Source organism: Amphibalanus amphitrite, unplaced genomic scaffold (genome assembly GCF_019059575.1).
Source record: "Amphibalanus amphitrite isolate SeventyFive unplaced genomic scaffold, NRLGWU_Aamphi_draft 000137F_arrow, whole genome shotgun sequence".
Classification (NCBI taxonomy): domain Eukaryota; kingdom Metazoa; phylum Arthropoda; class Thecostraca; order Balanomorpha; family Balanidae; genus Amphibalanus; species Amphibalanus amphitrite.
The window spans coordinates 892,147-905,044 of NW_024881632.1; the positions used below are offsets into that span (position 1 = coordinate 892,147).

At 52.0% G+C, this 12,898-nt stretch overlaps 1 protein-coding gene across 1 annotated transcript in view; it reads left to right on the forward strand.

The window, feature by feature from the left end:
- Window positions 1-12,898, forward strand: part of LOC122382319 (rho GTPase-activating protein 100F-like) — a 45,386-nt gene that overhangs the window by 9,676 nt on the left and 22,812 nt on the right. Inside the window, exon 2 of the mRNA XM_043367495.1 lies at window positions 12,373-12,509. Coding sequence (XP_043223430.1) covers window positions 12,423-12,509 — 87 coding nt within the window. The 5' untranslated portion in view covers window positions 12,373-12,422. The remainder of the gene's footprint in view (window positions 1-12,372; window positions 12,510-12,898) is intronic.

Below are 12,898 nucleotides of genomic sequence, written 5' to 3' on the forward strand. Positions count from 1 at the left end.
GTTCCTGTTGGAGATAGAGCTTTGCGGTTAAGACTAAAAAGATTCTTTGGGAAAAGACGAATCCAATGATGCCCAGTTTTACCTTCTCAGGTCAGGCATTGACCTTCCAGGTCAGGTCAAACTAAAAAATGTTACTGTTTTGGGTCACCGTTGGATATCGAGTGCGCTGCTCATCATATACCGATGACGATGCCGTATTGTGGTGCCAAGCCAGCTAGAACCTCTATGTCACTCTATCCGACCAGGTTTTTGCTGGTGAGGTCATCTCAGGTCAAGTTAGGTCAAGGTCAATGATATGTGTTTGTATATCTGTGTGTGTCTGTGTGTAACTATACTGATGTGTGCACCGATTGTTTATGTGTCCATATTACATGAGATCATGAAATGAGAAACTTTTACTAAAAATACAGTCAAAGAAACTTCACAAAAAGTAAATTCCGCTTGCCTAAAACGCAATGTTTCCAGATGACCTAGGTTGACCTTGACCCTAACCTTGACATCTGTATATCGTCGAACAACATGTTCACTGATAGGGGGAGGTAAGACTGGGAAAAAAGGCCGAAATCAATGTGTCAAAAGCTCACAAGACCCATGGCCAACGCAAGATATTGGGTATTTGTCATTTGGGTCATGACATGACCTGATGAACAAGGTCATATCTCCGAAACCCAAAACCACAGAGACTTGACATTTTCAGTGGACATCGAGAAAGGATAGAGGAGCAGCTATACGAAAAATCAGGCATCTAGCTCTAAAAATGTTGAGTGCAGAGCAGAAAAAAACTACCTGGAGTGGCAACCACCCCCCCCCCCCATGTGCGGACGAGGGTTAATGATCTGAGAGGCCCTGCTATCTGTACTTGCCAAAGGAGGCCCCTGAGACTGATGGTGGCCAGAAGAGGCCTTCGAGACTGATGGTCTGAGAGGACCTCATCTATTCAAACTATGCAGAGGAGGTCCCTGAGAGTAAAAGTCCTAAGAGCTCTGCGGCGGCACTGGCCGTTAAAAAAAAAAATCTGGCCATATTTCGGCTCGGCAGGGCCCCACAGAGCTCGTGAGAGCACCTCGAGGGCTGCTAACAGTGTCCCAAAATTTGTAGATGTGGGTGGGAAACGACATCGAAATGCAAATCATTTTCCACTCTCACCTCCAGTTTTCAAGCCCAATTTTCCACTCCCAATCCCACCGAGATGGAGCAATTGCGGGAATGTTTGTTTTACATCTGTCACAATTGTAGATAGATTAGTGTTTTTGATCATTTTCCCACTCTTTTTGGGCCTTACCTGACCGACAATTTTCACTCTCATCCTTTTTTTGGTCAGCAATTTTCCCCTCTGACACCCAAGCAAAAATATGATTTTAGTACACTGGCTAAGTAGACACGCTTATCTAAGGGTGCCACACCAGCTTCTGAAGGCTCCTTGTAGGCACCTAAGGGCCCCTTCCGGCCTCTAACGGCTCCACCCGCATGTAATGGCTCCACACCAGTGTTTATGAGCGCCACACACCGGCGCCTTTGAAGGTCATACCTACCAGTGTCTCTTAAAGGAAATAGTTCACTTTTCACATGTTTTTTTTTTTTTACTGGAATAGCAGTTTCGTACTTTGTAGCTTGAGCTGAGACTAGCACAAAGATGATTGGCTCTTTGTGGCTTTTACGGCTCAACAATCACCCTAGACGAAGATATTCCATTTCTCATTCCAAAAAAAATCCAATTCCTTTCAGAGGAATGCGCGCTTTGCAGAGGAATGCAGTCACCTCATCGTCAGCCAATCAGCATGGGCAGGTTTGAACTACACAATATGATTGGTCAACGCGTTGTAAGGTTCCGCGATAAACATAATTTTATATAGAATATAGTTCTTCCTAGATTAAAATATGGAAAATAATCCTTCATACAAAAAGGTTTTATTTTATTTTCTGATAATTATGATCATGAAAATCATTAATCTGTAGTAAAATACAAATTTCAGGAAAATGAACAATTTCCTTCAAGGCCCTATATCGGTGGCTCTGAGGGCCCACACCGGCGCCTCTGGGGCCCACACACGTGTGCATCTCAACTCTCAAGGCTCTATAGGTGCATCTGAAGGACCCACACCGACACCTCTGAGGGCCCCACACCAGTATCTCTGAGCTCTAAATGCCCCACACCGGTGACGAGGAGTGAGGACACACCGGCGCCAGAGAACACTAACGGCTCCACAAGGCCACTGAAGGCACCACACAAGCTCTCACTGAGCTCTAATATCCCATACCGGCCTCTGAGGGATACCGGCCTCTGAGGGTCTGAGAGGCCCGTCTATCCACAGTCCACACTAGTCAGAGGAGGTATAGTATCTGAGACTTCGGACTATTATTCTCAGGGGCCTCCCATGCCTAGTTTGAATAGAAGGGCCTCTCAGACCATCAGTCTCAAAGGCCATTTCTGGCCACCGTCAGTCTCAGGGGCCTCCTTTGGCAACTATAGATAGAAGGGCCTCTTAGATCATCAATCCCAGGGGCTTTCTCTGGCTGGTATGAATAGAAGGGTCTCGCAGATTATTAATTTCAGGGTCGTCTCTTGGTTAGTATGAATAGGAGGGGCTCTCAGACCCTTAAGTTCATGGGCCTCCTCTGCCTTTTATGAATAGTAGGTCCTCTCAAACCACCAGTCTCAATTGCCTCCTCTGGCCAGTGTGAATAGAAGGGTCTCTCAGACCATCAGTCTCATTGGCCTTCTTCCGGCCAGTATAAATATAAGGGCCTGTTAGACCATCAATCCCAGGGGCGCCTTAGGCTAGTATAAATAGAAGAGTCTCTCAGACCATTTATCTCAGGGGGCTCCTGTGCAGCTGTGGCTAGTATAAATAAAAGGGTATCTCTGACCATCAGTCTCAGAGGCCTCTTCTGACTATTGAGGATAGAGGGGCCTCTTCTGACTAGTGAGGGTAGGGGGATCCCAGACCACCAATGTCGGGGGCCAATTCTGACTAGTGTGGATGGAGGGGCCTCCCAGACCACCAGTCTCAGGGACCTCCTCTGACTAGTGTGGAGAGACGCCAGACGAGCCTCTCAGACCGCCAGTGTCAGGGGCCTCCCCAGACTAGTGTGGATATTGGGGCCTCCTCAGATCCACTAGCGCCTCTCAGGGCATCAGTTCCAGGGGCCTCCGCTGACGAGTATGGATAGAGGGCCCCCTTGGATCAACAAGGGTCCCTTGGACTCTGTGCGTGGGGATTCGTGGAACTTATTTTTACCGAGTTTGTTTATTCTGTAAGGTAACCACGTCCTAGACGAGAGGGCCTCGAGTAAAAAGTGGGTGGGGGGGAGGGGCAAAACACATGGTTGGCCCCCAGGGCTTCCTCTGAGATGTTAGGGGGGGCGTGGCCCCCGCAGTGATGCCGCTGGCCCCCCAGTGAAGCTGAAAAGAAAAATAGGTCCTCTCGGCATCACTTATCATTCTGCTAGGGACTTCATGGTGGTGCGCCGCCCCGCATGAAAACTGCGCGGCTTGAATCAGGCATCAGTACACGTTCAGAAACTGAGCCCACCTGTGCAGCCTGGTTGAGTGGCTCTAACCAATCGCTAGCCAGGATGTTGCGCCGGTAATACTTATCACTGATAGTGGTTTTCTGTGGCGTCATGAACAGCTTGAATATTACACAGCAGCTGAACATGCTTCAGGTCTAGATTTTGGCCGGATGTTTGACGCCGGGCGACGCCGTTTGAGCTGCTGGCAGCCCACACATGGTCAATTTGACGGCTCAACGGATATCGCAGCTCGAACGGCTTCACATCCGACCAGGCCACCTCATTCATCTCTTCCTTCGACCAGTGGACACGCCCTGGCCTAAGTCCAAAGGTGGTGGACTGGTTGTTTTCCCGTCAATTTCATTGTCTTTTTCAGTTTGAAGGGCAGCAAAACCAAGCTAAAGGGCGGGTAATGGTGAATCATGATGTGGGACCTCTTATTATCTGCCTTGGTAAGAATTCGAGTCTGTTTGCGTTTCCCTGTCGCTATCTTGACAACTCTTCTCACCACTTGGCAAAGGGCGCCTTTTGCGATCGAGGCCGGACTGAGTCTGCCACCAAGTCCCAGTCTGTTACGCCTCAAGCAGATGTGCTACTGGCTGCTGCTGATGTCCAGCTGCTGGCAGACCAGCTCCTGGCTCATGCCACCATGCCACCAACACTTAGCCTTACTACGAAACGAGAGACTGTACTCCCTTCTCTCCACTTCCTTGAACGAGAACTATCAAATGAAACCGTTGGCGACTCGACTCTTACTCAGAGCAAGAGTCATTTCGCAAGGTCAGGTCACTGCTGAGTTGAGAGCAGATACCAGAGATATGTCTCATGGAGCTGAGCTGGCGGCCGCCGCGCCGGTGCACGCGTACTTGCGCTCGTGACATCCGTGCTGGGGGCACTCGTATGTGAACCGTGGTGGCGTTGCCTCTGTGACCCGGGGGGCTACCTGGCCGGCTCGAATACGCGGCGATGGCGGGCAGGGCGCCCGAGTTCGATGCGGTCGTTGAGTGCTTCGGTGCTTATACGCGGCGGTTAAATCAGTACTTTGTGGCGCATGATATCGGCAGTGATCAAGAAGCAAAGAAGCGGGCCGTGCTGCTTTGTGCGATCGGCGCAAAAACGTTCGGTCTGCTGGAAGATCTTATTGCTCCAGCCACTGTAAGTGAGAAAACATACGATCAGCTGGTCAGCGTTTTGCAAAGTCACTTCGAGCCGGATAAATCTGAAATAGTGGCCAGATTCCGGTTTCATTCGTGCTTCAGGAATGACGGTGAGACAGTTGCTAATTTTCTAGCGCGGCTTCGTAAGCTGGCTAAAGACTGTTCGTTCGCACCTAATGTCCTTAATGAAATGCTGCGTGACCGTTTGGTCTGTGGCATACGGAACGAGTTGCTGCAACCTTGGTTCTCAGTGAGCCGGGGCTGACGCTCCAGTCGGCGGAGCAGCTGGCCCAGGCACACGAGTCGGCGGCAGCGAGTGCGGCTGAGCTCAACGGCGGTGCTGAGCAGCGAGCAGATGGAGCCTTCGTTCATCGGCTGACTGGTGCCCGGGGTCCGCTGCGGCTGCGTAGCAGTTCTAGGGGTGCCGGTGCTGCCCGCGCTCCTGCCGGCTACAGGGACGGCGGTGGCGGCGCAGCGGACTCCAGAGCTGGTGGTCGGCTGCGCTCTCAGCATGACAGGACGACGCCCGGGCCAGCACGGCGGCGAGCTGTTTCAGGTGCCTGAGGTATCATCAGCCGGACACGTGCCCGTTCATCGATAAGGTGTGCTACAGCTGTGGCCTCAGGGGTCACGTCCGAGCTGCCTGCAGGAAGAACCAGCAGCACCTCCGCCATGTCTCGGCTGATGGCGACGCGTTACAAGGGTCGGACGCGCAGGAGGGTAGCAGAGAGGACGGCACTACGCAACCGAGGAGTTCTAGTCCCGGGACCGGTGAGGAGGTGTACAGCATTTTCACCGTCCGGACCGGCCTCGGTGTCAGGCGACCGCCGCTGATGGTGCCGGTAGCGCTCGACGGTCAGAAGGTCGAGATGGAGCTGGACACCGGGGCGACGCTGTCGGTCTGCTCTGACGCCGGGTTTCGGCAGCTCTGGCCCTGTGGAGGGCCGAAGCTGGAACCGTGTTCGTTGAAGCTGAAGACCTACAGCGGTGAGCAGCTGCCAGTCATGGGGCAGCTGCTTCGTTCGAACGTTCACTGCAGCTGCCTGCAGTGAACGTTCAGTACGGCGGACAGACTCAGCGACTACCTCTCATCGTAGTCGAAGGTGGCGGGCCCTGGCTGTTTGGCAGGAACTGGCTGGGACACATCAGGCTCGACTGGCCCTCCATCTGTTGAGTGACTGCGGAGACCCGTGTGCAGCCCATCCTGGACGAGTTCGCTGACGTCTTCAAGGAGGAGCTGGGCTGCTATCGAGGCGGGGAAGTCGCATCGACGTAGACCCGGACGTCCAGCCTCGTTTCTTCAAGCCTCGCACCGTACCGCTAGCCTTCAGGGAAGCTGCGGACGCCGAGCTGGAGGACCAGATCCGTGGCGGACTCTGGGAACAGGTACGGCACAGCAAATGGGTGGCTCCCTTGGTGGTTGTCCCCAAGGCTGGGGGTCAGTCAATACGGGTGTGTGGGGACTACCGCTTGACCGTCAACAGGGCTGCTAAGGCAGAGCAGTATCCCTTGCCGCGTGTGGAGGAACTGTACTCAAAACTGTCGGGATGTACCATATTTTCACAGATCGACTTGAAAAACGCGTATAATCAGCTTCCGCTAGATGAAAAGGCCCGCGAGTATCTCACGGTAGACACCCCGAGGGGTCTTCTTCGACCCCTTCGGTTGACCTTCGCCTATTCGAGTGCAGTGTCGCTGTTCCAACTTCCAGCGGACGCTGGAAACTGTCCTGGCTGGTATCTCTGGCGTTCGGGTCTTCTTGGACGACATTGTAGTCGCGGGTGTCGATGCCGCTGCGCATGACGAGGCCCTCCGGCAGGTTCTTAGACGGCTGGAGGAAGCGGGTTTTAGGGTCAACAAGGCCAAGTGTAGCTTCGGCGTCAGCAGCGTGACCTATCTGGGGCTTAAGATAAGCAGCCATGGTGTGGAGACCACCGACGAAAAAACGGCCACGATTGTCCGGGCCCCGGAACCGCGGGATGCTAAGGAACTGCGTAAGTGGCTAGTAATCAACTACTATGGGAAATTCCTTGAGAACCTGGCGAGTGTCTTGGCTCCGCTCTATCGTCTTCTAAAGGCAGATCAGCCCTGGCAGTGGGCTGGGGCAGAGAAGTCTGCTTTTCAGAAAGCCAAAGAGATGCTAGTTAGCCCTCCTGTACTAGCCCATTTTGATCCCGCCCTTCCGGTGGTTCTCGCCTGTGACGCGGGACCGGTCGGCATTGGCTGTGTGTTGAGTCAGCGGACGTCACAGGGCGAGCGACCTGTGGCCTTCTATTCGCGCACGTTGAATGACACCGAAACTAGATACTCACAGACTGATAAAGAGGCATTAGCTGTAGTGACCGGCGTTAAGAAATTTCACTATTACCTAGCGGGGCGAACTTTCACTATACAGTCAGATCATAAGCCTCTCATAGGCCTCATAGGAGAGCAGAAACCTTTGCCCGTGATGGCGTCACCTAGGATGGTCCGCTGGGCTCTGATGCTTGGGGCATACTGAGTACCGGCAAGGATCTAAGCAAGGCCACTGTGACGCGCTTAGCAGGCTGCCTTCGTGCGAGGAGGCTTGTTCGAGCGTTCCAATTCCGGCTGAGACTGTCCATTTACTTGAGTTCATCGACTCATCCCCCTTCCCCAGTGAATGTGTCCCAGATACAGCGGTAGACCGCTCTGGATCCCGTGTTGTCAGCGGTACATCGATATGTCAGAGATGGCTGGCCGGATGTCAATAGTGTTTCCCTCAGCCCTGATTTTCAGCCGTACAGGTCCCGTAAAGGTGAACTGAGTGTGCAGGATGGCTGTGTTTTGTGGGGGTCACGAGTGGTGGTCCCGCCGCAGGGACGGGGTGCCATGTTAAAGTTATTACATGAAGGTCATGCTGGCGAGTGTAGAACCAAAATGTTGGCTAAAATGTATGTTTGGTGGCCAAAAATCGATGACGACATTCGTGATATCGTGAAGTGTTGTGTGAAGTGTCAGGAACTGAAGGGCAGGGCCCCTGACGCTCCACTGCATCCTTGGCAGTGGCCGACTCGACCTGGCAGCGAGTCCATGTAGACTATTGCTCGGCTAACGGATAGATGTTTCTGGTGATAGTCGACGCCCACTCCAAATGGATGGACGTCTACCCAACTCGTTCCTCCGACTCACTGATCACGATTGAAAAATTACGAGCGTCGTTTGCGTGCTGGGGAGTGCCAACAGTGCTAGTGACAGACTACGCCCAGTGTTTTGTATCACAGCAATTCAAAACGTTTTGCAGTGTAAATGGGATCAGGCACTTAACGACACCCAGCCTATCACCCAAATCAAACGGCTTAGCCGGAAGAAGCGTGCAAAGCTTCAAAAACGGGCTGTACAAACAGATCTCGGGGTCCATTGAGACCAAGGTCTCTCGATTTCTGTTTAGGTACCGCACAACACCGCATACTACGACCTCATGTACGCCCGCCGAATTATTTCTGGGTCGTGTGCCACGCACTCATTTAGATGGTTTGCTACCAGATAGGCAGGAGCGTATACGGAGACAGCAGGAGGCTCAAAAGACGTACCGTGATCGAAATGCCCGTGAACGATGTCTGAACCCGGGTGACCCTGTGTATGTGCCTGCTGTCGATAGATTGCAGGGATTGGAGCGTTGTCGGTGGGCGCCCGGTCGTGTAGTGTTCGTAGAGGGAGTTAAGGTCACTGTGGAGCTAAATGACGTAAGGGTGATTGTGCGGCACGCCGACCAGGTTCGTGAGCGATATTCAGCTGTTCCGCATGTCGCTAACGATCCTCTCCGTTCCAGAGTGACACCGATACCTGCTCCTGATCCGGTCACGGAGAGCGCCGCTGCATCTGCACGGCATGCTCCCGTTCCCGGACAACTGGCCTCCACTCCCGACCGGCTGCCGGCTCCTGATCGAGCGCCTGCTCCTGGCCGGCCGCCTGTTCCGGCGCCGCCACCAGGGCTGACCGGAGCGGTGCCCGCGCCGGGTGTGACCACCGTCCCGCCGTCCGCACCCTCTCCCAGCGCGCCGCGGTACCGGCTGAGAGACCGGTCCACCCTGCGGCCCCCAGACCGATACGTGGCGAGCTATGAGTAGGCGTTTTGTTTCAGTTGTTATTTGTTCTGCGAGGTGCGTATTTATTTGCTTGTCCATGCTGTGCAAGTATTCGGGGTGGAGGAGTGTCATGGAGCTGAGCTGGCGGCCACCGCGCCGGTGCACGCGTACTTGCGCTCGTGACATGCGCTCATGACACTCGTATGTGAACCGTGGTGGCGTTGCCTCTGTGACCCGGGGGCTACCAGGCCGGCTCGAATACAGTTTGGACCGAGACACCGTCTGTGATAATATGCAGTCATCCAATTTTCCAGCTTCCACATTAAACAAGAAACTGTGCGAGCAGATATGGCGAAAAAAAAATAGATGTCCGGATAATTTCGTTACACCCTGTATGTTTTAGTGCAAACTAATGCTATGATGCTAGGGGAGCGGCTGCAGGCTGGCGTAGCGCGTGCGGCCTTACGGTGGTTGGGTGAACGTGCCACCTTCTGCTGTGGGGTGGGGGAGGTCCTCCTTGACCCCGTGCCGGCCCCGCCACCTGTGCTGCGCCATCTTTGGGCTGGCGACGGTGTGGAAGCGCGTACCTTCCGTCAGTTTTCCAGGCATCTGAAGTCTGAACTCGGCGCTGGCCCTGTCGTCGATGTCTGCGCGTGAGCCGTGACGGGTGCCACAGCCTGCTGGCACCGGCGGGTACGTGCCGTGTACATGTGGTGCGGACTGCGGGACCGACTTGAACCACTTGAAGCCAACGGAGACCAGCCACCCTCATTCGCTCAGATTTATGTGAACGACCCACGAGCCGAAATACTGATGCCGAGGACCACGCACGCATTGTGGCATCACATAGAGAACACCTATTACATCCGGGAACGACTCCGATCGGCCATTTTCGGGAAATTTGCCGTCCGCGGTGAATATTCCTGGGAATATGCTCTGAACGTATCAACCGAATTTGATGTTAGTGCCGGACCCGTGGACTCGGAACTGCGTCACTAATGCCTGTTCATAAATGTAGCGCGGCGTGAGCCATCCATGGACTGCGTGTTTCTTTTTTCCAACCAAAGGTAAGCACTATACCTGAAGATGCTTCTTTGTAACCAAACCAAACAAAAACTAACAACCTAACCTAACCTAACTTGACCTAACCTACAGCCTACAAACCTACAACGCGCCAAAAATTTCAGCCGCCGGCGGGATTCGAACCTTCGGTCCTCTGAACACGGGGCTAGTGCGCTAACCAACCACTTCACCTCGCAGACAGCTGGCCGGATAAAGGTGTTGTAAGTCACTTGACAATGACGCACTGGGATATACTCCGTATAGCGCCTTCCTTTGATTGGAAAAAAGAATTACTTACGCCCGTGGACTAGCCTCTTCAACTCCGTAGCAGTGTCTCCCAATCTGCGGAAAGTTCAGCTGGTCGCATGATAACCGTGGCGAAGTTTTCTGGCTCTGTTTCAACGGCTCCTTCATATTCCCTTCATATCAGCATAAGCCAGATTTAGGCTAACTTGCAATTAAACGATCAAAAATGTTAGCTTAAGTTTCGTTAGGGTAAATTAAACGGTGTTTTATTTGGTTAGGCTAAGCCCGAAAAACGCGTATTCATGTTTGTTTTTTCTATAGACTGAAACATGGCAGATACTCTGCATAAGCATCAGCCACTGCACTGGTGGCGAACCTGAACCATTGGCCACTCATTCATTGGAATTTCACTGATAAGCTCACCGAAACGGTCTACTCACTTCGGGGACGAACGTCAGCTGAATTTTATTTCCTATATTTTCCACTGAAGCTAATGAATGATACTGATTTGGGTTCATCCAATAGGATGCTTCATTTCCTAAAGAGAGCGGCTCATTTGCAGTTTATAACGTCATCGCATTGTATCGTTTCAAACGTGTTGCAACCGATGATCGTCGGAAAGGATCGTTGAATGAAATATTTCTTGAATACTCGTATATGTAACATAGTTAATCAAACGATAGTTATTGCATGACTTTCTAATGAGGCCTTATATTATATGTCTTTGTAATTTTAACTCGAATATTGAAAATCACGTGTTGTCGAAGCCAGAATCCCGCCGAGCAATGCTTATTGCGTAGGCCCATATCCCTACCGTGTGAGCGTGAGATTGCGAGTAACAGAAGAATTTATATGCCAGTGTTTAGCGCGTCCATAAAAGCTGGACACGGTCTGAGCCTGACCCACAGCCTGACTTCAGCTGACTGCGGCTGGTCCCACTAGCCTCATACTGAGTCATACCATTACTGTCAGGAGTCTCACATACCGATCGCCGGGGCTACTTTACGACGGGATCTTACGAGTCCAAACTCTACCAACCGAGCTATGGGGCAGGCTATGTAGTAGGTACCTGCCTAAATTTATAATAAATGTTTTGAGATGTTTTTTAAGTTTATTTTTAATTAGGATGCCTAATGACAAAGAGAAATACACTTCAAACGAAGCAACGCTTTGATAAACAGCAGAGAAGATATAAAAAAGTACATGACAACAGTACATATAGAGCGTTGCTCCGAGAGCGGGATAACACGGAATAAGTCACGCGCCTCACGCACCACATCAAGTCACCGACCCTCCCCTCCCGCTCCCCTGTTCGGACGCGCTGACGCGCCGGCGGCTGCCGCGCTGCCGCCGCGGTGGTGCGTGCCGCCGCCATCAGTATTCATTCGTTTAGCCATGTTATTCAGCGTCCCTGAGCCAATGGGTGGCTGGCGGCCGGCCGGCGCGGCGCGGTGGGACGGGCGCCCACTTATCCCGGCGGCCCCGCGCGCCAGGTCGTTACCGATTCATGTATGCGAGACACTTACACATGTCCCGTCGACGCGCCGATCGTGCTTAACACGGTAAATAGTTGATGGGATCTGTCACCGACGTGGCCATGGGAAGAAAAACACGACAGAAAAAAGATGACATGGCAAAAACTAGGATCCTGACCTGACGTCCTGAAATAAAGGAAAGTTGTACCGTTATTTACGTCTTGTAATGAATATCATTAATGGTAACTGTAATAAATATGCGAGCCAATAGTTGAAATGAATACATGTACATGCAATAGGGACTCAGAGACATAGACTGCAAGAAAGAATCACTATTCAAATAGCCAAAAAGTTTTAGCTAAGTGAAGCACTTTGATACCGAGGTATTCAGGAGTTCAGGACTCAATCCAGGCTGGTTAGACAAGTGTGATCTTTCAAAGACAGGCTGAATGTTTTATGCAATGCAACTTTTAATTTTTCCATTCTCAAATGTCTATCATCGGTGCCCTATGTAATTGGTCTGTTACTACATCATGTTTTCTGTTCCGATAGACTTCTCTCTGTTCGAGTTGTTTACGTAGTTGTCTAACATTGTGTCCAACACACTGTCTGCTCAGTGCTCACTGTGTCTGACACTGTATGTACTGTTACGACAGGCCTCTGGCCCTCTCTCTGTCCGGCTATGGGCCCTGCCGCTGTCTGACAATGTCTGTGTCTGTCTGTCTGTCTGTCTGTCTGTGTCTGACACTGCCCTGTTCCGACAGGCCTCCCCTGTCCGGCTATGCGCTCTGCCGCTGTCTGACACTGTCTGTGTCTGTCTGTCTGTCTGTCTGTCTGTCTGTCTGTGTCTGACACACTGTCCTGTTCCGACAGGCCTCCCCTGTCCGGCTATGCACTCTGCCGCTGTCTGATCGTCGTGTCAGATGGTCGCCGTGCCCCGCTTCAGGAGACGCGTCAGGCACAAGCTCCGCATCTCCAGCGAAGCCATGCTCTGCTGCGGACGGAAAAAGGTCAGTTCCTACGAGCACATACATTCACCGGTATCGCGCGCTCTTGTCAGGGAACAGCGAACGTCGCAGTGGTCCAAGCCAACGGAACATTACGATATCTGACTGCGTCGTTTCGCTACTTCAACGACGATCGATTCCAGTGACGGAAAGCTCATTTTATTGTTCAATGTCAGCTGTTGAGTTCCTTCAACAGGTTAATGTAGCTACGAAGTGTTCCGAGGATACTTTCAAATGTGCGAAGTGATACTTTAAATGCGATATAGTAAGCGCGAAATATTGAGCTTGGAAACCATATCATCATTGAAGCAGCAGTAAACAAAACTGTAATAAACGAACACTCAGAGTATCACAGAAATCCTGCAATCTCATTCAAATCCCTTCCTCCTCCA